This window comes from Saccopteryx leptura, chromosome 5 (assembly GCF_036850995.1).
Source record: "Saccopteryx leptura isolate mSacLep1 chromosome 5, mSacLep1_pri_phased_curated, whole genome shotgun sequence".
Classification (NCBI taxonomy): domain Eukaryota; kingdom Metazoa; phylum Chordata; class Mammalia; order Chiroptera; family Emballonuridae; genus Saccopteryx; species Saccopteryx leptura.
In genome coordinates, this window is record NC_089507.1 from 217872810 (window position 1) to 217899942 (window position 27133).

The following is a 27133-nucleotide window of genomic DNA, read 5'->3' on the forward strand; positions in this document are numbered from 1 at the left end:
ACGGGGACGTCGGCGTGGAAAACCGCGGGTACTTGGGTGAGGGAGAGAGGCTGGGAAACCAGGACAGCGTCCTGGGGCGACCCTGAGGCGGGGGCGGTCTCTGGGCGCCGCGTGGCGGGCTCCTCCGCCTCCGACCAGGCTGCCCGGCCGCACCACGCCGTCTGCCCCCTGCCCGGGCTGCCCTGGCCACGCAGGTCCCCCCTGTCCCTCCCCCAAGCCTCGGCCAGGCCGCAGCCCCCAGCCCCAGCGACCGACTCATCAGGGTCCGCCCCGCCGCGGCGGCCCGGGCCCCGCCGCTCCTCCCCCGATGATGTCACGTCCCCGGCCGCCCCTCGGCCGGCCGCGCCGCCCCGCCCCCGGCTCCCCCGGCCCCCCGTCCCCTGGGCCCGCCCGCTCCCGCCATCCCTCCTCCCGCCCGCGCGCCCTCCCTTCGGCTCCCGCTCCCCCGGGAGCGTCGGCGGCGGCGGCGGGATGGCCCGGGCCCGCGGCCAGGCCCTGGGGAGCGGCGGGCGGCGGCGGCCGCGGCGGGGCGGCGCGGGAGCCGGGCCCCGGGGGGAGTCGGCCGGGCTGCTGCTCCTGCTGCTCCAGGTGCTGCCGCCCGGGGCTGCGGCAGGGCCGGGGCGCCGGGGCACGCGGGGCGCCGGCGGCGGCGGCGGGGTCTGCTGGCCCGCCACTGCCCCTGCCTTTCCCCGGGACGCGCGGCTGCTGCTGCTGCTGCCTCCGCTGCCTCCGCTGCCGCCGCCGCCGAGCTCCGCGCCCGCAGCCTCCGCCTCCCGGATGGTAATCAGCGCCCCGCGCCGGCGCCGCGGGCGGGCGGGCTGGCGGGCGGTGGGGGCGGCGAGGGGGAGAGGGCGGGCAGCCCCGCGCCCCCTCCTCGCCGGAGGCAGCTCCCGGGGCGCTCGGGCCCCCCCCCCTCCGACGACCGCGGCCCTGGGCAGCCACCAGAGCGCGCCTCTGGGGCGCCTCGGCGCGGACCCGGTGCCGGCTGCGCTCCCGCCCTCCCCGCCGCGTTCGCAGTACGCCCGCCGGCGCTCAGGCCGCGGGGGAATCCCTCCATCTCCCCGCCCCGCGCCCCGGGAGGGGAGGGGACAGCGCTGGCGCTCGTGGACCCGCTTCCTCCGAGGGAGCGCCCCAGAGGCTAGTGCGCACTGTACCGCCGGGACTCCGCGCGGAGCTGCGCTCTCAGAGGCGTCCGGTGCCGTCGGGTCCGGGGGAACTGAGACGCCCGCAGCCTCAGTGCGCGCGGGTCCCCGGAGGCGGGGGCGCCCACCCACCGCGCGCCCTTATGTTCCCTGCGCAGGACGCTCTGCCCCGCGGCGGGCTGAACCTGAAGGAAGAACCGCTACTGCCTACCGGCCTGGGCTCGGTGCGCTCCTGGATGCAGGGCGCAGGCATCCTGGACGCCGGCACCGCGGCGCAGAGGTAAGCGCTCGGACGCGGCCCGGCGCTCTGGGGTTGGACGGCTCCGCGCTGCCTTCGCTCAGGTTGCTGAGCTGCTCAGACGAGGGCTGGCAGGAGCCGTAACTCTGGGACAGCCGCAGGAAGCGCTCCTGCCCACCCTGCCCCGAGCGTCGATGCTTCCTCCTGAGTAAGTGGGTCGGGCTGGGCCGGGGCGGGGCGGGGCTTCTGCCTCCGCTCCCTGCTGTCCCGCTGCCGACTTCTGACTGTCGCAGGCGGGCCCGGCCGTCCATGGCTGTAGAGGTCGAGGTACCTCTGCCACGCGCCGTCTCTGTGCCATGCCTCACGGCCGCCAGCCGTCCAGGAATGGTCAATCCTTCCTTCCCGGGCAGCCCCCAGACCCCCTCCAAATCTAACTCCGCAGCTCTCTACCAGGAAAGGCATGGAAACCCAGCCCCCTTTCGGCTTTCCCACGCCCCTCGGAGTTGGAGGATGGGCGTGCGGGGCTGGAGCAGCGGCAGGGGGCCAGAGAGTGGGGAAAGATGAGGTGGGCAGTCGGCTTGGCTAGGATGATGGGGGCTGGAATGGGGCAGGGCCGCTTCAGTCCCGCCTCTCTTCCCAAGGTGTTTTTCTGGTGGGTCCTGCGGGAGGCAGGGTGTCCCTGGGAACCCAGCACCCACGCCCATCTCCTCCGACTCTGATTCCTTCGCTGGAGTCTGGGCAGGAAAGCTGGGTGGGAGAGGAATTCTCGGATTTGGAAAGGAAGTTTATAAAGATGTGTTGACCTGCCTCCCACAACGCTTGGGCGCGCGGCGTTTTGTATCCATCCCTACTTGTGAGCAGGAGGCGGGTAGGGCTGGGGAGGTGATGCTTCTGCAGAGAGCTGGGAGGGCGAAAGCCTGGCTTCCCAGAGTTCTGTGCAGCTGCTCCTCCAGCAGCCTGATGGGGATTCTGGCGGGAGGTTGCCAGGACAGGGCAGGGCAGGGCAGGCCTGACCCACAGGCCATACCTTCACATCCCCTGTCCTGTCCAGGGGACACCATTCCCAATCGCACCCCAACCTCACTCACCCTTGGACAGACGCACACACCTTGTTCACGCTCAGTCTGAACCGGTGACACTGCACTCCGGTCCTTGAGTAACTGTCCCGAGGGAGCACTGGAGGCCTCTCTCCGGGGCTCATCTCCTCAGGAAGAGGGCTGGCCTGTGAATTAATTCACTCGTGATAGAAGTGTATTCCAGGAAGTGGGAGAAGAGGAAACACAATCCCACCTCTCTCATACAACTGCCGTCAACATTTCACTGCGTCTCCTTCCCATCTTTCTCCTCCTTCCCATGTTTTTTCCTGTGCCGTGCGTACAGTTCTGTATCCTGCCTGTTTTTCTGTTGGTTCTGGGTTTTTGTTGTTGTTGTTTAACTTGACGTGGTCAGTTAGCAAGGAGAGAGAGAGAGAGAGAGGACAGAGGAGGAGTGGGAAGCATCAACTCATCAACTTATAGTAGCTGTTTCTTGTATGTGCCTTACTTAACCAGACAAGCACGGGGCTTCGAACCGGAGACCTCAGTGTTCCAGGTTGGCGCTCTATCCACTGCACCACCACAGGTCAGAACATGCGGCCCCATCATTTTCTCCACCACTGGCTGTGTGGTGAGAGCTCCTTATAATAAATAGTGGAGAGAGCGTTGCAGTGGGGCCCATGGGGGTTTAAGGTTCCTGCTTCTCTCTGACCCTCCCCTGCGTCCCTGCCCCAGGCAGCGGGGTGGGTGCGGGAAGGAGATGGGAAGGAGGCAGTCAGTGCCCCGTAGCCTGTGTGGGTTCAGGAAGAAGTCTGGGGATGGGGCTCTTCCAGGGGGTCAGGCCACCAGTGACCTTGTCTTCATATGGGGGGGGGTCTTGACTATTGTTTAGGGGGTCAGATCTGAGTCCCCAAGGCCACACACATGGCTGGGACTCAGAAGGCTTCCCAGCTTTGAAAAGGGGCATCTCATCAGTCTGGGGCTCCTTCTCTCCAAGTTCAATGACTCCTCTTAGGACACAGCTTGGGAAGCCCCCTCCTCCAGATTAGATTGACCCTGGGCCACCGCCTTCCCGAGGCGAGCAGGCTAGTCCTTCCTCCCGCTTCTTCCCAAGGTAGCCCAGCCTCTCTCCTGTTTGTCTCTCAGTCGCCAGTTGGTCCTGTGCTCAGGTTTTCTTATAAAACAGCAACAACCGCCTGACCAGGCGGTGGCACAGTGGATAGAGCATCAGACTAGGATGTGGAGGACCCAGGTTCGAAACCTCAAGGTCACCAGCTTGAGCACGGGTTCATCTGGTTGGAGCAAGGCTCACCAGCTTGGACCCAAGGTCGCTGGCTTGTACAAGGGTCACTCGGTGCTGTAGCCCCCTGGTCAAGGCACATATGAGAAAGCAATCATTGAGAAGCTAAGGTGCCGCAACGAAGAACTGATGCTTCTCATCTCTCTCCCTTCCTGTCTGTCTGTTCCTCTCTCTGTCTCTCTCTGTCTCTGTCACAAATAAATAAAATAAAATGGTTTTTAAAAAAATTAAAACAGCAACAACCAAGACTTCCTTCCCATCCCCGCCTCCCAGGAGCACTCCCTTCCTCCATTCCCCACCCCCCACCACCAGAGGCTCTTTGGCCTCTGACGGTTGTCTGTGATGCTCTCCTTGGCCTCATAGCCACCTGGTGATCAAGGCTTCCGGAAGTTCCCTTTGTGTCCTATTCCTCTTCTCAGTGTCCACTGCCAACTTTTACTTATTCATTCTGTTTAAATCTTTATTTTTTTTTAAATTTATTCATTTTAGAGAGGAGAGGGAGAGACAGAGAGAGAGAAGGGGGGAGGAGCTGGAAGCATCAACTCCCCTATGTGCCTTGACCAGGCAAGCCCAGGGTTTCGAACCGGCGACCTCAGCATTTCCAGGTCAACGCTTTATCCACTGCGCCACCACAGGTCAGGCTACTTATTCATTCTGTAAAGAGTTTATTTTATTCCTTTTTAGAGAGAGCAGAGAGAAGAGGTGGGTGGGCGGAGGAGCAGGGAAGCCCACAATTGTTGTAGTAGTTGCTTCTCATATGTACCTTGACTGGGCAAGCCCAGGGTTTCGAACCGGTGACCTCAACGTTCCAGGTTGATGCTTTTTAATCTACTGCGCCACCACAGGTCAGGCTCCCCACAGCCAGCTTTTCGAGATGCCAGGCCCTGGCCCTCTGCTACTTTCCTCGCTGGCAGAGCGTTAACCTACCCTGGTTTCCTCCTGCCCAGCCCAGCCTCACCACTGCCCCAAATCATCGGCCGTGCACCGGGACCAAAGCAGTATTTCCAAAGAACTTTTCTCTGATCGTGTCCCCCGCCAGTTAAAAAAGTCAGTGACTCCCACTTCTTCCCAGCTATTTGGCCTCCTTAAGACCCATCGCAGTCTGACCCCAAGTTTCCTCGCAGCCTCTGTGGGATACTTGTCACCCAGCAATGTCTCTTGAAATGGTCCCCCTGTCCCCAGCTCCCACACACCCGCCAGTCTTACCCAGTACCTGCCCTGTCCGCGCCCCCCCCCCACCTAACTCAGGGGGATGGCTCTCAGTGCCGACGAAGAATGCTCGCCACAAAACAGCGTCAGCTGTGCCCTGCCTCTCCTGAGCCTCCTGGCCCTGCCAGCCTGTTTCTTCCTGTAGAGTGGGGGGTGGGGTGGTGGTGGCTTGTTCTTCCTTGTGTCCCCAGTACGAGTGCCGGCTTGAGCAGTCAGTGGCGGGGCGATGAGCCTCTGCCCAAGGAAGCAGTCATGCGTGTTAGAAGGTTCCCAAATCAGTCTGACCAGGTGGTGGCGCAGTGGGTAGAGCGTCGGACTGGGAGATAGAGGACCCAGGTTCGGAACCCTGAGGTTGCCAACTTTGAAACCCCGAGGTCGCTAGCTTGAGTGTGGGCTCACCAGCTTGAGCGCGGGGTCACTGGCTTGAGCAAGGGATCATAGACATGACCCTATGGTCGCTGGCTTGAAGCCCAAGGTCACTGGTTTGAGCAAGGGGTCACTTGCTCTGCTGTAGCCCCCCCAGTCAAGGCACATATGAGAAAGCAATCAATGAACAACTAAGATGCCACAACAAAGAATTGATGCTTCTCATCTCTCTCCCTTCCTGTCTGTCTGTTCCTGTCTGTCACTATCTGTCCCTCTCTCTGTCTCTGTCACAAAAAAGTAAAAAAAAAAAAGAAGTTCCCAAATTACTTTCTGTTGGGCCGGCCCGTCTCCGGGATCTGCTTGACTCCAGGAACCAGGTGCTGGAGTAGCTGCTGCTCTCAGCTTCACAAAGCCCAGGTTTTCCCGGAGCCGGAGAGGAGGAGGAGACCCAGAGGCCAAGGCCAGTGTGGGAGACTCCGCCAATAGGAGGGAAGTTCTCAGCAAGAGAGGGAAGCAACAGCGAAGGGAAGGGAAGGGAAGGGAAGGGAAGGGAAGGGAAGGGAAGGGAAGAGAAGGGAGGCGCAGAGGACTAGCGCTGTCTGCCCAGTGGGGGACTCTGTGGGGGACTCTGCACGGGACCCTGGTCATTGCCTTGACCGTCCCTACTGTGGGCCAACGGGACTGTATCTCAGAGGCCGCTATCCCAGCTCGGCCCGAGCCCACCTTCCCCGGGCTCCCCCTCAGGACCCACATCCTCTTGTTAGAGCGCAGCACAGAAGCAGCTGTTCTTCCTGGTGTGACTCCCAGCCTGGGGAGACCCTGGGGGACCCAGGCCAGCTGCTGCCCCCCCCCCCTTCCCGTGAGCTGGTTCCCTGGCGCTTGCAGGGCCTGGGCAGGCAGCTGGGGCCGCCTTTCCTGTAAGCAGCTGCAGTCTGGCCTCCCTGCTAGGAAATGCTTTTGTTTGCTTTAATAATTAATAGCCGCTCCTCAGCCTGGGGCCTGGCAGACAGGCCTGTGGGTGGGTAGCCAGGGAGTGGGCAGAGAGAGAGATGCAGGGTGGGCGGTCCTTTCCCTCCCCTTGTTTAGAGACTTGGGTGGCTGAAGCAGCTTCCTGGGGCAGGTGATCAGAGCCCCAGCTGGAGCAGAGGGACCCGTCTGGACATAGGTTCCGAGCAGGTGCCTCTGCCCGCCGGGTCCTCCTCTGCCCACGTGGTCGAGGTGGGTGTGTCTCAGCAAGTTGCTGCTTCTGTCTTCCCTGGGCTGTGGCACGGGCCAGGCCCTGGAAGGTCGGGCTGGGCGGGGCTCGGCCAGTAGACCTTGACGACCAGGCCCAGCTTGACGGTTACCAGCAGTCCCGGGCACCCAGAGGACACACACGGGGGACAGTGGTGGCCAGGGGGACGCTGAGAGGAAGCCGGGACACTGGGGAAAGGAAGAGGGGCACTTAGGGAACCGTGCCAGGATAGGGCAAGGGACAGCAGGATACAGCAGAGACTCGGGACTCTGAGACGAGGGATGAGATGCAGCAGACATCCACTTTTTGCTCCCTCCCGCCTCTGAGGTGGCGGGGGTGGTCAAAAAAGGAGCCTCTCCCCATTGCTGATGGCCTCTGGGCTTGTCCTCGACATCTGGGAGTCTGTGACGGGTCAGGCCCAGGCCGAGGCACTGCTCAGAACCCCAGCTGTCAAACAGCAGGACTCCGTGTGAGCCCGGGAGAGGAGGAGACCCGAGGGTGCATCTCTGTGGTGAGGAGGGGGGGGGGGCAAAGCTCCGGCTTCAGCCGCTCGTCCTCTGTGGTTTGGAGATGCTTGTTTTAAATTACTGGTGTTTATAATAACCGTGTAGTCAAGGCCGTGAGGAACCCCGAGGGGCCTTCTGAGTACAGAGCGGAGACTGAGAGGGCGGCGTTGTCTGGACTACGCAGAGTCCTGGCAAGGCCCAGCGGCTTCTGCGGGCAGGACCCCGAGGCGTCCTGCCCAGCCTCGGAAAGGAGCACCTGCAGGGACAGCTGGGTGGCCCTAGCAAGGACAGCCGTACAGCTCAGCACACACACACCCCCCCCTGCATGTTTCCGTACGCACCCCTCGTATGCCGGAGTGCTGGCCACCCGCACGGCCCGGGCTGCGAGGGGCAGGCAGTCCTTGGTGTCGACTCGGACTCAGGAAGCCCACGCTCCCGCCACGCTCACTACAAAGGCAGGTGTGTCCTCCCACCAAAGAGTAGCTGTGCGGACCCCAGCTTTCTGTCGGGGTCGCTGGCCACTTTGGGGCTGTTTGGGAACAGAAGACGGGACGGGGGTGAGGGGGCCGTGGCGGGAACAGAAGAGGAACGTTCTCTCCTCACAGGTTCAGGAGCGCGTGGCCCACGGGCCCCCGGCACACTCCGGAGCCGATGGGAAAGGTGTCCTGAACATTTTGTTGAAAACCATCTCTTTTTTTCTTCTTTTTTTTTTTTTTTAAGCGAAATGGGTAATTCGTTTTTGGAGTCTTACAAAAAGGGGTTCGTGTGGCTGTTTTCATCACTCAGCTGCATTTGTCTGGAAAAAAGCAACAACAAGGCGCTTTGGCGGCAGGTTCTGTGCGTCGATGCGAACCAAGTGCACGCGCTGTTTCTGAGTGAATGACAGGCCCCGGTCACACAGGTGCCAGGCGAGGCGGGGCTGGTGGCTGTCGGCCGGCTGCGCTTGGGCTGCAGCTTTGCCGGCCTCCACCACGCCGGTGGTGGTTGGCACGCCCCACCCATAAGGGTCGGCTTCCTCTCCCAGTATCTGTTTCCCAAGACTTCCTTCAGCTGTGCCCGCTTACCCGTCGGGCTGGAAGATGTACCTGAGAAGTATTCTAGAAACCCTCAACCAATGGCTGGCTGGGGTCGGGGGATAAATACCCCAGCTCCCTGCACCCCCCAGCCAGCCTTCTGGGGCCATAACCCCAAAGCCGGTGTTCTGGGACTGTTGGCAGAGCTCCCGGTGGGATTGAGCTGCCGTTGCTCAGAGTGGCAACTTCTCGATCACGCACCCTTTCTACACTGCCTTTTGTTTACTCTCTCACTCCCCACGCCCACCCCGTGTTTCCCAGACTGTCTCCCACATCCACTCCGCATGTGAGGGAGGGTCCTGCTTCTGGGAAAACCCAAACAGAACACTTGCCTCTCCAGACTTCAGGGTCTCTGCTCCTGCCTCCCTTCTTTCTTTTAAGGGATTCACATCAGTAAACATTGTTGCAGTTTCTCCCCACACTCCAAACCTGGCTGGACCCCCGTTGGTGAGCACAGCATCAGAGACACGCCCTGCCAGCCACACCCACCTGTCTCTAAGTCCCGTCCCCCCCCCCCCGCGGCCCCCCCCCCCCCCCCCCCCGCAAGAGCAGATAACGGGCTGGCCACACAGCTGTGGGTCACACACACCCAGGGGGCTCTCCAGACCTCTCTGCCTCCCCCGTGGCTCTCTTCTGAGTTGTTTGGATGTATCTCTCAGTCTGTTCTTTAATTGTGGTTTGTTTTCTCATTACCAGAGCATCCGCTATTCCCATGGGGAGAGAAGCAAAGGTCTTTCCTTCCCCCTTCTGAGGGGCATACAGTTACATTCAGGGAGGCGGGGTGGTCACCTGCTGCATGCGGGGGCGGGGGGAGTGGAGGTGCCGGGGGGAGCCAAGAGGAGAAAGGCACACTCCAGACCAACCTCTGGTGCTCTTGCTGATGTGATGATCCTTACATCACCCTCGGTCTCTTGTCCGTGGGAATACTAGGTTGTCTTTAATGCAAAACTTTCTCTCTCATGCCTTGATCTTCTCACATGTCCGGCAGGGGTTTGAACAGGGCAAATCAGAGACATTCACAGACCAGGAGGAGCCCTGGTCTGAGTGTGCCCAGCCCGGGGGGGGGGGGGGGGGGCTTGCCCATTCTGCCGTCTTCTCTTGGTCTACAGGATCTGGGGCTGCTACATTGTTCTGTTGTTCATTCAGAATAGTCATCCTGCCTCAGAGGTAGATGTACCCCAGCGACCTCTGTCCTGTTGATTGCTTTGTGTGGGTGGGTGGGTGGGCGTGAGCCCGCCCTCAGACCCACTAAACACCGTGGGGAAGGGAGGGTGGTGCTGGGTGGTCTCAGAGCAGGTGGCACCGTCCTCGCTGTGGGGTAGGGCACAGGCCAACGAGGCAGGGCAGCCCCTCCACACTCCCCAGCTGGCAGCACCAGTGTCCGCAGACCCCAGGCAGGGGTACCCGACCTCTTCCTCCAAGAACCGCCTCCTGTGGGGAGGGTGGGCCCTGTGAAGGGAGCTTGGTTTGGTCCAGCAGGCAGCCGGGACCTGGGACTGACCGATGTTTGCCAAGGGCAACAGATGGGAGAGGAAGCTCAAACCAACATCGACTTGACTCCTGGCCTGAGAAGTCGAAGGGTGTCTGTGTAGAAAGAGCATGTTGAGTGGTCTAGGGCAGTGGTCCCCAACCCCCGGGCCACGGACTGGTACCGGTCCGTGGGCCATTTGGTACCAGTCCGCAGAGAAAGAATAAATAACTTACATTATTTCCGTTTTATTTATATTTAAGTCTGAACGATGTTTTATTTTTAAAAAATGACCAGATTCCCTCTGTGACATCCGTCTAAGACTCGCTCTTGACGCTTGTCTCGGTCACGTGATACATTTATCCGTCCCACCCTAAAGGCCGGTCCGTGAAAATATTTTCTGACATTAAACCGGTCTGTGGCCCAAAAAAGGTTGGGGACCACTGGTCTAGGGGATTGCGTTACTGCCCAGCGTCCACCCCGCCCCTCCTCTGTTTAAGACTCACTTCTCTCCGCCCCCTGGCTCCCTGCTGTCGGAAAGCTCCCCCACCTCTCCTGGGCTCCATGACCCACTGAAGGGCTGAGCCGTCTGAGAGGGTTCTGCAAGCCCAAGCCCGTCCCCCTTCTGCCCTTTCCTCCTCCCAGGTGGTCCCGGGACCTGTCCCAGGGAGCTTTCTCCCCCCCCTAAGCAGTCCTGGGGACAAGAGGGAGGAGTCAGGGTTGCTGCCTCATTAGCATATTCATCAACAGTAAACAGGGACCGGCTGTGACCAGCGCCCTCTCTGGGCTCCCTGACTCTGGGTAAATGGGAAGTGGGGGTGGGGGTGGGGGTGTCACGGCTTGAACTTGAAAGGAAGTGTAGCCTGAGGGGTTGGGGGGAAAAGGAGGAGGAGGCCGAGGAAAGTAGGGAGAAGGGTGTCTCCAGAGCGGTGACTTTCAACCCTTTTCCTCTCGTGGCACACAGAAACTAATTACTAAAATCCTGTGACTCACCAAAAAGTATACTTTGTGCTGATCTGATAAAAAAAAAAAAAAAAAAAGAGGTACAATTTTGGCTCATTCATACTGGGTAGCGATTGTTGTGTTGGCTGTTGTCATTTTTTAATCTGACAACCTCAGAGAAAAGAAGTCAGTGCCCTGACTAAAATAGTCAGGTAAGTTAGTATATGTTTTAAAATTTTTTGCCCTGGCTGGTTGGCTCAGTGGTAGAGCATCGGCCCAGCGTGTGGAAGTCCCAGGTTCGATTCCCGGCCAGGGCACATGGGAGAAGCACCCATCTGCTTCTCCACCCCTCCCCCTCTCCTTCCTCTCTGTCTCTCTCTTCCCCTCCGGCAGCCAAGGTTCCACTGGAGCAAAGTTGGCCCGGGCTCTGAGGATGGCTCCATGACCTCCGCCTCAAGCGCTAGAATGGCTCTGGTTGCAACAGAGCAACAGCCCAGATGGGCAGAGCATCGCCCCCTAGTGGGCATGCCGGGTGGATCCTGGTTGGGTGCATGTGGAAGTCTGTCAGCTGCCCCCGTTTTTCACTTCAGAAAAATACAAAAAAAAAAAAAAAGCCTTGCAGCACACCAGTGTACCACGGCACCCCTGGTTGAAAACCGCTGCTCCAGAAAAAGGAAAAAGTGTAGAAAAATACCGGGGCAGGGAAGAGCCGTCAGTGACTCCTCTCCTCCTCCCCTTCCCGATCTGGACAAAAAAGACCCATCCTGTCTGCCTCTGAATCCTGCATTTCACAGGGACCACTGTGGCCCCCAAGCCAGCTTTCAAGAGGAAGAACAGTTTCCATTTTACTGTATTGTTTTATGTATCTGCTGTCATCTGTGAGTAAAACCACAGCAGACCTCCGAAGCCCATGACACCCCACGTAGTGTGGCTTCCCAGGAAGCTGAATATATGGATTTTAAATCCTATGAAGAAATATCCTTCCTATTTTTTTAAGTGAGGGCGGCGAGGACAGACAGACAGACAGGAGGGGAGAGAGATGGGAAGCATCAGCTCATAGTTGCAGCACCTTAGTTGTTCATTGATTGCTTTCTCATATGTGCCCTGACTCAGGGGGCTCCAGTCGAGCCAGTGACCCCTGGCTCAAGCCACCTACCTCGGGCTTCAAGCCAGCGATCCTGTGCTTAAACCGGGCACAGCATCCCCGGTCCGTGCTCTGTCCACTGCGCCACCGCCTGGTCAGGCAGATGAAGAAAATCTTGTTGTGATGAATACGGCAGACATTGCCACAGTGGCCTGTCCGCGGTGGGACTTTGGTCCAAATGGCTCTCAAGGCAGGACCGCCATCCGCGTCCTCCTCTGCATCCCGGCAGCACCCAATCCTGGCTGGCCAAGCCCAGTCCCCGCCTGCCCCACTGCCTGGTCCTGGTCCGTGGAGACCGCGGGGTCTGCCTCCCTGAGAGCACTTCCCGAGGCTCCCAGCCCCTTTCCTCCCACAGTGGCGTGGGCCTGGCGCGAGCACACTTTGAGAAGCAGCCTCCCTCCAACCTCAGGAAATCCAACTTCTTCCACTTCGTGCTGGCCATGTATGACCGGCAGGGGCAGCCCGTGGAGGTGGAGCGCACGGCCTTCATCGACTTCGTGGAAAAGGACCGAGTGAGAGGCTCGTGGGCTCGGCTGGGACAGAGCATGGGGGGGGTGGGGGGCAGCAGGGTGTCAGGGACCCCCCCCCACATACACACACACACAGGGCAGATGAGAGGGTAGATGGTGGAGGAGTGGAAAAGGTGGGGTGGGGTGAATGGATGGAAGGGGGGAGAGAGGGTGGGCTTAGAGAGGGCTGGGGGAGGGGCATCCCTGAGGGGGGGCTTAGAGAGGGCTGGGGGAGGGGCATCCCTGAGGGGGGGCTTAGAGAGGGCTGGGGGAGGGGGTCCCTGAGGGGGGGCTTAGAGAGGGCTGGGGGAGGGGGTCCCTGAGGGGGGGCTTAGAGAGGGCTGGGGGAGGGGGTCCCTGAGTGAGGGCGGGCTTAGAGAGGGCTGGGGGAGGGGGTCCCTGAGGGGGGGCTTAGAGAGGGCTGGGGGAGGGGTCCCTGAGGGGGGGTTTAGAGAGGGCTGGGGGAGGGGTCCCTGAGGGGGGGCTTAGAGAGGGCTGGGGGAGGGGGTCCCTGAGGGTGGGCTTAGAGAGGGCTGGGGGAGGGGGTCCCTGAGGGGGGGTTTAGAGAGGGCTGGGGGAGGGAGTCCCTGAGGGGGGGCTTAGAGAGGGCTGGGGGAGGGAGTCCCTGAGGGGGGGCTTAGAGAGGGCTGGGGGAGGGGTCCCTGAGGGGGGGCTTAGAGAGGGCTGGGGGAGGGGTCCCTGAGGGGGGGCTTAGAGAGGGCTGGGGGAGGGGGGTCCCTGAGGGGGGGCTTAGAGAGGGCTGGGGGAGGGGCATCCCTGAGGGGGGCTTAGAGAGGGCTGGGGGAGGGGGGTCCCTGAGGGGGGGCTTAGAGAGGGCTGGGGGAGGGGCATCTCTGAGGGGGGCTTAGAGAGGGCTGGGGGAGGGGGTCCCTGAGTGAGGGTGGGCTTAGAGAGGGCTGGGGGAGGGGGTCCCTGAGGGGGGGTTTAGAGAGGGCTGGGGGAGGGGGGTCCCTGAGGGGGGGCTTAGAGAGGGCTGGGGGAGGGGCATCTCTGAGGGGGGCTTAGAGAGGGCTGGGGGAGGGGGTCCCTGAGTGAGGGTGGGCTTAGAGAGGGCTGGGGGAGGGGGTCCCTGAGTGAGGGTGGGCTTAGAGAGGGCTGGGGGAGGGGGTCCCTGAGTGAGGGTGGGCTTAGAGAGGGCTGGGGGACGGGGTCCCTGAGTGAGGGGGGGCTTAGAGAGGGCTGGGGGAGGGGGGTCCCTGAGGGGGGGCTTAGAGAGGGCTGGGGGAGGGGTCCCTGGGAGCATCCTCCCCGTCTCGGCCCTGTAGGAACCAGGGGCTGAAAAGACGAACAACGGCATCCACTACCGCCTCCGGCTGGTGTACAACAACGGTGAGTGAACCCCACGGTGCCCTGGGTCCCCAGCCCCGTGCGACACATGCTGCCCAGTGCAGTGTCAGGACTGAGGAGGCCCCCGCCCCCAGTTGGGGACAGTGTGGAGCGTGCTCCTGTCGTCGGTGGCCGCAGCTGCTCCCCGTACACCGCGCCCTCTCCACCTTCCCGCCCGCCCGCAGGACTCCGGACAGAGCAGGACCTCTACGTGCGGCTCATTGACTCCATGTCCAAGCAGGTGAGCCGGCCCAGGGACGTCCAGCTCCCCGCGGCCCTGCCCTCCCCCTCCCCCACCCCTGTCCGAGCTGTCACCCCCACCGGCCTGGCTTCCTCAGTTCTTGCCCCAGCCTGTGTGGTCCTTGCCCTCTGGTCTAGAGTTCGGCAATATTTGTACAAAGACTCCATCCTGGGTCACGTTTCCTAGAAGCCCAGCCTGGACCCAGGGATTCAGGGGGAGGCTGCTGTGGGGTGCTCTCAGGAGAAGGGAGGGAAGGAAGCAGGACAGGGCCTCGGGGTGCTCAGCCAGGACAGGGCCTCAGCTGGCGTCCAACCTCAGCCTGGCCCGCAGGGGGCCCTGGAGAAGGAAGGACACCAGAGCTGTCCTTTCCCGCCTGGAGGCGAGCAGGCCATGGTTCTGTGCCCTGTGCGAGCCAGTCATTGGCTGGGGAGCCTGTCACCTTCCCGACATTTCCAGGCAAGGCAGGGCCTATCTGCTGAGAGCCACTCTCGAGAGAAAGCACATAGCAGCCAAGAGTAACTGCAGCTGGGGGGGTAGGTGCGCTGGTCCAGGAAAGGGGGTGAGGTGGGACCCCGGGGCCTCTACTGCAGACCCCCAGCACCCTGCTGAGATGGACGGTCACAGGAAGGAGGCTTGGGGGCCAGTGTCCTCGGGAGCTCAGGGAGACCCATTCCTGGACGAGCCCTGCTGGGCTCTGGCAGAGGCAGGGCTGCCAGGCTCGGGACCCTGCAGAGGAGTGGGGAGCTCTGATGAAGAGGGCACTGAGCTTGAGTGAGCCGGTCAGTGGCCTCGAATGCAAGGTGGACATTTGGGCTTTCCCGCGCAGGCTGGGCCCTTCCGGCAGCCCCCACCCCAGGGTGGGGGATCCAGAGAAAGAAGGACCCCACAGGTGGGACACAGCTGGGAGGCTCAGGGGTTATAAAGTGGGGAGCTGGATTGGCAGTTGAGGAAGTTTCCTCCTGACTTTAGGGCAGAGGGTGGAAGTTGGGGGTGGGGGCGGGGTGGGAGGAGCCAGTGAGGCTGATGCAATTGTTCAAGGGGGAGACCCTGGCCTGGGCTGGGGAGGTGATAACGATGGGGTTGGGGGTGGGGGGGTGACGAGGCTGATCAACCCGCTGGGGACAGCCTGGGGGACAACGTGAGCAGAAACAGAGGTCCGCTAGGGCCGTGGGAAGAGTGGGGATAGAAGCCTCCGCCCCCATCCCCCCCTGGCCTTGGTTGGCCCTTGGCTTGGGGACCTCCCTGGTCTCACGCAGAGCTGGGCCTGGAAGGAGCTGCCTCTGGACAAACAGAGCCCACTGTCGTCCATCCTGGCGGTCATCCTGGTTTGGGGGGCCAGGCCCCCAGCTCCAGCTTTGCACTCATAACACCCCCCTCCAGAGGGTCTTCCCAGGGGGCAGGGCCCGTCTCCCCCCCCCCCCCCCCCGACTCTGGGACAGAAGAGGAAGCTGCTCCCACATGGGCCTGTGTTCTTCCCGCCTTCCCCAGGCCATCATCTACGAGGGACAGGACAAGAACCCCGAAATGTGCCGCGTGCTGCTCACCCACGAGATCATGTGCAGGTGAGAAGGGCTGGGGCATGGCACCTCGACCCTTGGCTAAGATGTTGCCAAGGACCCCTGCCAGGCCCTGCCTCCCGCGGCTGCCACCGCTGCCCTCTCTGCTCCTCCCTGGGGAAGCCCGGTGGAGGGAGGCGACCAGGGAGAGTGGGAGGAGCCCCCCCGCCCCCCCAGGCGCGGGCACAGCGCTGGCTGAGAAGGAGGGTCCTTGAGGCCCCATTAGCCTGGCCTGTTTATGTGGCTTCTCCGAGTGTTTCTGTAAGAGAGGCCTCCTGCCACTGCTGGGAAGCTTCACTAACAAAGCTCCTGGGAGGGTTCTCTGGGGACTCGGGGGGGGGGGGCAGGGCCTGGGCCTCCTGCAGTCCCCTGAGCAGGAGAGAGGGGGGAGAGGAAACTTCGCTGCCTCCTCTTTGACCCTGCGGCCCTTCCTGGGGGGGGGCAGGGAGAAGTAGGGGGGACGCAGGGGCAGGGACGCTCCCCTTCCCCATGACCACAGGGCAGCAAGGTCTCCCCGGGAGATGCCGGTCTGACAGTGCCCTGGGAGGCGGTTCCTCACGCACGGGAAACAGGATGGGAAAGAGGATCCCGTGGGGTGACCAGGAGGAGACCCGAGGGGGCGTCCGGGGGCCCTGGACACAGACGTGGCGTTTCTTGTCTGAGAGTTGGTTACCTGAACGGGCCCACTCTGTGATAACTGACGGGCCACGTGCTTACGTCTGAGCTGGTCCCCACGTGAAAGGAGAAAGTGTCCGCACAGGGAGCGGGCGAGGCCCTGGGGGTGGCCAGCCGCCCGCCCTGCCCTGGGTCCAGGACAAGGCCTTCCCTGCCGGCCTTACGGCCAGGGCCGGGCTCGCCCTGTCCCTGTGAAAGAACCCTCACTGCCTTTCTCCCCTAGGCCCCTGGGACTGAGCCCCTCTGGCCCGAGGATTCCATACCTAGAGACTGGACACCAGCACCCTCAGGCCACAGACACACTCACACACTCACACTCACACTCACACACCGTAATCTCCCTCTCCCTCACTCCCTCTGCATCTTTCCATCAGCCGGTGCTGTGACCGGAAGAGCTGTGGCAACCGGAATGAGACGCCCTCAGACCCCGTCATTATTGACAGGTACCGGCTGGGGGAGGGGCCCGCGAGGCCTGGGCAGGCTGGGCTTAGTCACAGAGCCCGGTAAGTGGCTCCAGGCAGGGACAGAGCTGCCCCTCTCCCCACTTCCACCCCAACGTTGGTGGCCCTTGGCAGAGAAAAACTGTCCGGCCCCAGGGAGCCACCAGCCATGGCCCTCTGGAGCCTCTGGTGACAAACAGTTCTGTCTCATGCTGGGCTTGGGAGCTGTGTCCTCCGCCGGCTGGAGCCGGGGACAAAGGGAGTAAGTAGGAGGGAGCTTGCTCAGAGAGAGACTGGGAGAACGGAGGGGCCAGACTGGGCGGGGCAGGGAGAGCTGGGTGCCGTCTGGGTCCCACCTCCATACTGCCTGCCCTGACCTCCCTGAATGTCCATTCCCTTCGTTTGGGTACCGGAGATAGGTTTCAGTCACAGGATGGTCAAGGGGTGCACATGAAATTCATTCTCCTACGTTTGCTTTCAAAAGTTAACTGTTTTTTTTAAAATAGGAAATACGTATACTATATAATAGACGGTACAAAATTCAAAAGGTACAAAAGCATAAATATTGAAAAGTAAGTCTGGCCCCCACTGCGACGGAGAACATACTACACACACACTCTTTTGTGCTTGGCCATTGTGTGTGTGTGTGTGTGTGTGTGTGTGTGTGTGTATTTTTCTGAAGTGAGAAGCAGGGAGGCAGTCAGATAGACTCCCGCATGCACCCGACTGGGATCCACCCGGCATGCCCACCAGGGGGCGATGCTCTGCCCATCTGGGGCGTTGCTCTGTTGCAACCAGAGCCATTCTAGCGCCTGAGGCAGAGGCCATGGAGCCATCCTCAGTGCCCGGGGCCAACTTTGCTCCACTGGAGCCTTGGCTGCAGGAGGGGAAGAGAGAGACAGAGAGGAAGGAGAGAGGGAGGGGTGGAGAAGCAGATGGGCGCTTCTCCTGTGTGCCAGAAATTGAACCCGGGACCTCCACACGCTGGGCCAGTGCTCTACCACTGAGCCAACCAACCGGGGCCGTGCTTGGCTATTTTTTAAGAAAATTGTAGCATATCTACAGGGTGGGATAAAAGTAAGTTTACAGTTGTGAGTGCACTAAACACAGTTTATTCTTATCGTATTTATTCTTCTATTCATTTTCCATAAAAACAACTGTCAACTTACTTTCCCCCCACACCTTGTACATCTTAGAGGTCATTCCCTGTTGGAGCATAGACCCTGCCTGTTCTTCTTTTAATAGCTAAGACGTTCACATGGTGCAAAATTTCGAGTTTAAAAGTCTCTTGCCTCGCTGTCTCTGACCCAGCCAGGCAGTCCCTCTGAGCAGCGTCTTATCTGTCCTTCCTGAAGTAGTCTGTGTGTGGACAAGATAATACAGAGATACATTATCTTTGCACCTTTCTCTTTATTTTTATAAAAAGGTGACATCTTCGGTGTACTTCCAGCACCTTTCTGAATAGCGGGCACATGTATACATAGTATACATATCTAAGAGCTTATGTCATGAGGACATGAGAGGGTCTCCTTACTCCTTTTTGCTACTGTTACCTATTCCGTTGTATGAGTAAGCTACCATTTCTTTCAATGGTCTCAATTGCCAGACATTTGGGGTGTTTTCATTCATCTTCAGAGATGAAACGCGCTGCAGTGAATTAGTCCATGTGTCATTTTTTTTTTTTTTTTTTTTACAGAGACAGAGTCAGAGAGAGGGATAGACAGGGACAGACAGACAGGAACGGAGAGAGATGAGAAGCATCAATCATTAGTTTTTCATTGCGCGTTGCAACACCTTAGTTGTTCATTGATTGCTTTCTCATATGTGCCTTGACTGCGGGCCTTCAGCAGACCGAGTAACCTCTTGCTGGAGCCAGCGACCTTGGGTCCAAGCTAGTGAGCTTTTTGCTCAAACCAGATGAGCCCGCGCTCAAGCTGGCGACCTCGGGGTCTTGAACCTGGGTCCTCTGCATCCCAGTCCGATGCTCTATCCACCGCACCACCGCCTGGTCAGGCTGTTCATGTGTCATTTTGCACTCGTATGAATTTTGTCAAAAAGATTGACCAGAAGTAGAATTGCTGGGTCAGTCTAATTGTGATAGCTGCTGCCCGTTGACCCTCGGTAGAGATGACACCAGTTGCCATTCCTACCCACAGTTCTGAGAATGCCCGTTCCCCACGCTCTGGCCAATTATGTATGTTGTTTAATTCACTCAAATAATTTTTTTTTTTTTTTGTATTTTTCTGAAGCTGGAAACGAGGAGGCAGTCAGACAGACTCCCGCATGTGCCCAACCGGGATCCACCCGGCACGCCCACCAGGGAGTGATGCTCTGCCCATCCGGGGCATCGCTCTGTCGCGACCAGACTGACTCTAGCGCCTGAGGCAGAGGCCAAGGAGCCATCCCCAGTGCCTGGGCCATCTTTGCTCCAATGGAGCCTCAGCTGCGGGAGGGGAAGGGAGAGACAGAGAGGAAGGAGAGGGGGAGGGGTGGAGAAGCAGATGGGCGCCTCTCCTGTGTGCCCTGGCCGGGAATCGAACCTGGGACTTCCGCACGCCAGGCCAATGCTCTACCACTGAGCCAATCAGCCAGGGCCTTCACTCAAATAATTTTTTAACGTCAACTCTGTTCCAGGATCTCTTCCATATGCTGTGACCAAAATGCACAGAAAGTTGTGTGTTCTTGGGCCTACGATCTCATAGGGGAGATAGACGTGAACTGAGCGCGTGCAACGTTGAGCGTGTGAGAAGGCGACCACAGATCAGGGGGAAAGAAAGCCATTGGGAGAGGTCACAGAGTGCCCAGGGAGAGGGCATAGCCAGTGTAGAATGCATAAGGACAGCCTCATTGTAAAGATGACGTTTGAGCCAAGACCTGAAGGAAGTAAGGGAGTGAGCCGTGTATGCCTCGGGGGGCGGGGGGGGAAGGTGGTCTTGGCAGGAGTATACCTGGTGTGTTTGAGGAACAGCAAGACGGCCCAGGTGACAGGAGCAGGTGACGTCAGAGATCAAACAGTGGGACAGGGAGAAGGTAGGATCAGACAAGGTTTTGGAGGCTGTGTGTGGGCCGTGCTTGTTTGTGGGCCATCAGAAGGACTTCGGCTTTTATTCTGAATGACGTGGAAGCCACTGGGGGGTTTTGAGGAAAAGGGTATGACCTGATGTATATAGCTCAGCAAGATCACCCCAGCTCCCTTGTTGAAGATGACCTGCCGTCGGCAAGAGTGGGGGCAGGGAGGGGAGTTCGGAAGCCAGCTGGCGTCCCCGGGTGCAGTTACAACAGCCTCCCAGGAAGAGCCCTCCGTTTCCCAGAACTGAGTTCTTTTAGCTTTCTTTACATCTTCATTCAGCTCTCTAGTGGTTTTATTTTTAAACTATTATTTTGTTGCTTATTCAGACTGTTGTGGTTGTTAGGGTGACAGCAATGATTTCTTTTGACTTTAAAAAATTTTTTTTTCTTAAGTGAGAGAGAGACAGGAAGGGAGAAAGCTGAGAAACATCAACTCATAGCTATGTCACTTTAGTTCATTGATTGCTTCTTATATGTGCCCTGATCCAGGGTCTCTAGCCGAGCCAGTGACCCCTTGCCAACAACCTTGGGCTCAAGCCAACGACCTTGGGCTTCAAGCCAGTGACCTTAGGCTTCAAGCCAGTGACCTTTGGGCTCAAACCAGTGACCTTGGGGTCATGTCGATGATCCCAAGCTGAAGACAGCAGGCAACCCTACACTCAAGGTGGTGAGCCTGCGCTCAAGCTAGCGACCTCTGTATTTCGAATCTGGGACCTCACTGTCCACTGTGCCTCCACTGATCGGGCACCATGATTCTTATATTTTAAAATTTTTTCAACTCTTCTTGATTTTTTTCTTTTTACAGGGACAGAGAGAGAGTCAGAGAGAGGAATAGACAGGGACAGACAGACAGGAATGGAGAAAGATGAGAAGCATCAATCATCAGTTTTTCGTTGCAACACCTTAGTTGTTCATTGATTGCTTTCTCATATGTGCCTTGACCATGGGCCTTCAGCAGACCGAGTAACCCCTTGCTCGAGCCAGCGACTTTGGGTCCAAGCTGGTGAGCTTTTCGCTCAAGCCAGATGAGTCCGCACTCAAGCTGGCGACCTCAGGGTCTCGAACCTGGCTCTCCCGCAGCCCAGTCTGACACTCTATCCACTGTGCCACCGCCTGGTCAGGCTCTTGATTATTTTTTTATATTAACTTTAGAGTTATATTTTCTAGGTCACCTCAAAATTACATCCTGCTGTCATTTTAAAAATTGTAGTTAGTTAGCCTGACCTGTGGTGGCGCAGTGGATAAAGCGTCAACCTGGAAATGCTGAGGTTGCCGGTTCAAAACCCTGGGTTTGCCTGGTCAAGGCACATATGGGAGTTGATACTTCCTGCTCCTCCCCCCTTCACTCTCTCTCTCTCTCTCTCTCTCTCTCTCCCTCTCTATAATGAATAAGTAAAATCTTTAAAAAAAAATTGTGGTTAGGCCCTGGCTGGTTGGCTCAGTGGTAGAGCATCAGCCTGGTGTGCAGGAGTCCCAAGTTTGATTCCCGGCCAGGGCACACAGGAGAAACGCCCATCTGCTTCTCCACCCCTTCCCCTCTCCTTCCTCTCTGTCTCTCTCTTCCCCTCCCGCAGCCAAGGCTCCATTGGAGCAAAGTTGGCCCGGGCACTGAGGACGGCTCCATGGCCTCTGCCTCAGGTGCTAGAGTGGCTCTGGTTGCAACAGAGCAATGCCCCGGATGGGCAGAGCATCGCGCCCTGGTGGGCATGCCAGGTGGATCCCGGTCGGGCGCATGCAGGAGTCTGTCTGACTGCCTCTCCGTTTCCAACTTCAGGGAAAAAAATACAAAAAAAAATTGTGGTTAAAAAAAAGGTAATTAAATATTTACCATCTTTACCATTTTTAAATATATAGGTCAGTAGTATAAAGTATATTTCCATGGTTGTGCAACAGCTCTGCAAAACTTTTTCTCCTTGCAAAATTGAGACTTTATACCCATTAAACTACAGCTCCACATTTTTCCCTCTCCCTGGTTCTGGACCCACCAGTCCACTTTCTGTTTCTGTGAATTTGGCTACTTTAAATACAATACTTAAAATAAGTGGAATCAAACAGTATTTGTCCTTCTGTGACTGGCTTATTTCATTTAGCTTAATTCATCAAGGTTCATCCATGTTATAGCATGAAGACTATATGCCGTCTTCTTGAGGCACAGTTTAGATTCAAAGATAGGCCTGACCAGGTGGTGGCGCAGTGGATAGAGCGTCGGACTGGGATGCAGAGGACCCAGGTTCAAGACCCCGAGGTCGCCAGCTTGAGCATGGGCTCATCTGGTTTGAGCAAAAGCTCACCAGCTTGAACCCAAGGTCGCTGGCTTGAGCAAGGGGTTACTCGGTCTGCTGAAGGCCCATGGTCAAGGCACATATGAGAAAGCAATCAATGAACAACTAAGGTGTTGCAACGCGCAATGAAAAACTAATGATTGATGCTTCTCATCTCTCTCCATTCCTGTCTGTCTGTCCCTGTCTATCCCTCTCTCTGACTCACTCTGTCTCTGTAAAAAATAAAAATTAAAAATTAAAAAAAAAAAGATAGGAATACGCTGAAAATAAAAGGGATGAAAAAGATATATCAAGCAAACTCCACCCATCAGAGAACTGGAGAGGTTTTATGGATATCACACAAAATAGACTTTGGGACTGAACTGTTATGAGACATGGCCCGGTCAAGGCACATACGAGAAGCAACTACTATGAGTTGATGCTTCCTGCTCCTACCCCCCTTTCTTTCTCTTTCTCTCTCACCTCTCTCTAAAAATCAATCAATAAAATCTTTTTTAAAAATCTAATTGAGATTATCAACTTAATTTTAACAGTATACAGAAACAATGCTGCAGTATAGCTCCATTCTCTCTCCTCTCTTTTTTTTTAATAAAAAAAGATGTGTCTGTTTACACATCCAAAGCTCATCAGCACAGTTTTATTATAAGTACCGCTTTATGCAGTTTTCTTTGATATATTTTATTTTTTAGAGTAGTATTAGGTTTATAGCAAAAGTGAGCAGAAAGGACAAAGAAGTGCCATGTACTCCCTGCCCCTCCACACACACACGCAGTTGTCTTTCAACTTAGACAGAAAAACAAAATAGTTACAAACAAAAATATATATGTAATATCTTTTCTTTTTACCTGTGTGGTTACTTTGCGAGTACTCATGATTTCTTCGTATCGATTCAAATTATTGTCTTGTATCCTTTCAGATTGAAAGGATTCTTGTCGGTATTTCTTGTAGGAAAGATCTGTGAGTGGTCAATTCTCTCAGTTTTTGTTTATCTGTAAATGTCTTACAGCATCCTTCATATTTATTTAATTTTAATGTACACTTCACGTTGGAAGGATAGTTTTGCTGGAAGTTTTGGTTGACAATTTTTTTTCTTTCAACATGTTGAGTAGGTTGTTTCACTGTCTTTTCTCCTCCGTGGTTTTTAATGAGAAGTCAGCTGTTAATCTGATTGAGGCTCTCTTGTCCGTGATGAGTTGTTTTTCTGTCTTGTTGCTTCCCAGATTCTTTCTTTGTCTTTGTCTTTTGACAGTTTTTGAGTCTTTGTCTGTGTGCATCTCTTTGAGTTCATACTATTTGGGATTCATTAGGCTTCTTGAATGTGCAGAATATGATTTTCCATCAACTCTGGGAACTTTTCGGCCATTATTTCCTTAACCTTTCTTCCTGCCTCTTTCCTTTTCTCTCTCCTGCTGGGAATCACATGATGTGTATGTTGGTATGCTTAATGGTCCCACAACATCTTAGGCTCTGTTCATTTTTTGTCATTCTTCTTTCTTTCTGTTCCAGAACTGAATAATCTCCATTGATTTATCTTCAAGTTCACTGATTTTTTTTTCCTTCTGTCAACTCAGATATGCTGTTGAGCTCCTCTAGAAATGTTTTGTGTCAGTTGTCCTTTTCAACTTCAGAATTTAAATTTCGTTCTTTTTTTTTTATAATTTGTGGGGAGGGTTTTTATTGATGTTCTCTATTTTCTAATAGAGATATTGTTCTGATATTTTCTTTTATTCTTTACACATAGTTTCCTTCAGTTCTTTAAATATATTTACTATAGCTGATTTGAAGTCTTTGCTTAGTCAGTCTAACATCTGAGCATCCTCAAGCACAGTTCCTACTAACTGCTTCAATTCTCACGTATGAGCCACAGTTTCTTGTTACATTGTATATTTCATAATTATTTGTTGAAAGCCAAATATTTTTAAAATATAATATGGTAACTCTGGAAATCTTTATCCGCCCTTCCAATGTTTGTTATTGTTGCTCTTCGTGTAGCGACTTTCCTGGACCAGTTTTATCAAGTCTGTATCCCTCGTCATGTGTGGCCACTAAAGTTTCTGCTGTTCATTCTGATTAGTGGTCTCCTTATGATGGACAGGCATTTCCTTCATTGTCTGGGACCAGTAAGTCTTCAACCCTTTTCCAGAAGGTTCTGTGTGTAAACGGGGACAGCTCCGCCTTCACCTTCACTTCCTGCTTGTGCAAGGCTTCAGGGGCAGCCAGAGATGAGAGACTAAAGAGCTTCCTGAGATCTTTCCGGGGCATGGCAAGTGCTCTTCCTGGCATATACACATGGCCTTCTAAATCTCCAGGGACATATGAGAGCTTTTCAGAACCCCCTATGAACATCTCATTCCCACTTGTTCCGGACTCATATTTGCCCCAACTAGTACCACTGCTTCAAGCAACAACAGTGTTGAACAGTAGTTGCCACTGGTTGTTTTCAACAAACACCCCGAGGAATAGGACTTTTCCCACTAAGCACAAGCTCCGAGTCAGGTCAGATAATAACAAGTACCGAGCATGGGGCTGTTCGGGAGCTTGTCGGGCAGATCAGATAGTTAACAATTGTCTGGAAAGAAGGATGGTTGAGACGTTCCAAACACACTCTGTCCTTTTCAGTGTCTACTTAACTGTTGGGCTTCGCGGCGATCCTGGTTTCAAGGCTGCTGGTTTTCAAGTCTACTGCAGCATGGGGGAGAGGGGTATGGGATATAAGACACATTGAAACGCTGTACAGCTATCTGTTCTTACTAAGATTATAGAACTTTGGAGATAAAACATAATTAGGTAAGCCTTTTACATAATGGGAAGAGGAAATAGAGAACAACGTAAAGCTTTAAGACCACACGACCCAATCGAACTTTCTGTGATGATGGAAATCCTCTACACTGACCATGATGGGAGCCGATAGCCCCATGGACTTATTATTAGGCACTGGAAATGTAACTGCTGTGACTGAGGAACTGAGTGTTTCATTTTATTCAGTTTTGACTAATTAAAAGTTTAAATCATCACATCAAAGTGACTGTCCTACTAGACATCACAGCTCTTAGATTAAACTGTTGCTTGATTGGCCAGGAGGAGCCTGAGGCAGGAGCTGGGGGGGAAGATTTCCTCCCACGAGCGGCCCACAGCTCTCCTCCTCTGACTCCGGGGAGTGGGCAGCAGCTGTGGGCTCGGGACATTCCCTGCCGTGTAGCTGCCTGACGCACCGTGGGTGTTCTTCAGTGACACCGTTGAAACGGGTCGTGCGTGAGCCACCTGGCTGAGGCCCTCCTGGGAGTGGGCAGCAGCTGTGGGCTCGGGACATTCCCCGGCGTGTAGTTGTCTGATGCACCGTGGGTGTTCTTCAATGACACCGTTGAAACGGGTCGTGCGTGAGCCACCTGGCTGAGGTCCCACTGCCATCCACCTTGTTGGTGGCAAACTCAGACCCCGACCACCAGATGGAGTACAAGCTGACAAAGGCACTTGGATGAGAAGAGGCTGTAGGAAGCGATGGGAGGATACACACACCCCCCCCTCCCTAATCCAGTAGCCAGTGGAACATTCCCTGTTGCATTTGAGGGAGAGAGAAGTAGAGCGGGTTCGTGAGAGATCCGTCCGTGGGCCCTGGGGTTCGTGGGGGCTGGGATGCCAATCACAAGGTCAGGTGGTCTCTAAGCCATCCCTAATCCGGGGACTTGAGACATGGCGGGTGGCTGAAACAAAGCTTGAGACGGAGTGACCCCCATGGGGAGGCTGGAGTGGCGCAGTGGACAGTGCCCCCCGGAGGATAGAGGATATTGATGCAGAATGCAAGGCTAGGCACAGCGAGGCTGGAGGACCAAACCCGGGCGGAGTGGGAGGCGGCAACTAGAGAATGAACTGTCTGCAATTTGAATGAGAAACTCTCACCATAAAGCTGAGGGCCGTTCAGGGTTGAGGGGCTCCAGCCAACCTGGAATGTCTGGCCAGATGGCCCCGGGCAAGGTCTCACCTTTCTCAGCTTTGGTTTCCTCATCTGTAAAACGGAGCTGACTGTTCACCCCCGCTGGTCGATGAGGAGTGTTGTGAGGTTAAGTAAGAAGTATTTATATTTACACGGTGCCAGCACGGTGCCTGCCACAACGTCACTTCTTACTCCACCCTGCCCTCACCTCGATTGATCATCTTAGAAGGTAAGTACAACTGAGCCTAGACAGCAGCAAGAAACTCAGTTAGAGGCGGGGAGGGACTTCCTGAGTCGGACCATGGTCAGAGATGAGCAGGAGAGGAACTGAGCCTTGGCCAGGAGCCCTGGGGTGTCCGGGCTGGGAGTGGGTCTGTCTCTGGACAGGAAGGGGCAGCGCTCAGCCTTCTGTGTGTCCTCTCCGCCCCGAGTCGCTGGGTGCGTTAGAGAAGGTGCCAGGCCTTGCCAGCCCCCCGCCTCTGGCTCCGTCATGATTCAGACATAACAGGTGCCAAGATCCCTGGCTTTGGATCCTGGCTCACCTACCCAGGGCCAAAGGGACACGCTTCTTCTTCCCTTCAGTCTCAGGAAGGGAAGAAGTCTTCCCCTGAGGTCCCCAAATTACCCGAAAGCACACTTTCCTCCTCTGTGGCTTCCCTCGGGCCATCCCCCACCTCCACTCCTTCATCCACTTTTCTCCGTCCCTCTTCCCCTTCTGTTCTTCCCATTCCTGCATTCACAGAAGACTCCCTGGGCGGGGTGTACAAGTAGGAGACAGGTGTATTCGTGCCCACACAGACTCCGTGTGGGCACGAATACATGCCCAGGTGACCCCCTGTCACCATGCTCCAGCTTGTCCCTGCCACTCCTCATGGGGTGTCCAGAGACCTCCATTAGCAGCTTCTCCGCCTCTTCCCTCCGGGCCCCATGGAAGGAAAGTGGAGTCGCCACCACCCACCACCCTCCCTTCGTGGGCAGCTGGGGCCCGCTTGGCAGTCTCTCCACCTCCCTCTCCCCCTCTCCTCAGGCCCCATGCCCAGCCCTGAGGTTTGGAGAGCCTAGTAAGTGCCCTATCAACATGTTAATCAAATTACTTAGGAGCTAAAATTGACGCTGTTCATTAATTATACAAGATTATGCTAATTGTGCATGCAAATGCATGCAGGGGAACAGAAGGTGTTCAGGCGCATGGTGGGCCATTAGCATAGAGGACGGGGTTCGGAGGCATTGGCATGCTAATGTATGCACCCTGGCTATTTATAGCCCCCCAGCCCATCTGCACTGCAGCCACCTCTGCCCCAGTGAGGAGCGTGGTGGGGAGGCCAGGTCCCAGCCTGGCAGGTGGCCGTGGCCCTGGGGACACTGGGCCTTGGTTGCTGCCCCAGGCGAAGTCCAGGAAGTAGCGTGGGCCACGCCCACCTGGGCCC

General features: G+C 56.6%; 1 protein-coding gene across 5 annotated transcripts in view; it reads left to right on the forward strand.

The window, feature by feature from the left end:
• The first annotated feature begins 413 nt into the window (after positions 1-413).
• EBF4 (EBF family member 4) overlaps positions 414-27133 on the forward strand; it is a 45669-nt gene continuing 18949 nt past the window's right edge. For 4 of the 5 annotated variants that reach the window (XR_010751478.1, XM_066384275.1, XM_066384276.1 and 1 more), the window contains exons 1-7: positions 414-780; positions 1301-1422; positions 12012-12168; positions 13452-13515; positions 13698-13753; positions 15242-15315; positions 16359-16427. Coding sequence is in view for 4 of the 5 variants with exons in the window: in XM_066384275.1 (XP_066240372.1) it covers positions 472-780; positions 1301-1422; positions 12012-12168; positions 13452-13515; positions 13698-13753; positions 15242-15315; positions 16359-16427 (851 nt within the window). In the remaining variant the exon portion in view is untranslated. Of the gene's footprint in view, positions 781-1300; positions 1423-7288; positions 7489-12011; positions 12169-13451; positions 13516-13697; positions 13754-15241; positions 15316-16358; positions 16428-27133 lie in introns of those variants that run through there. The other variant, XM_066384278.1, reaches the window with a different exon arrangement.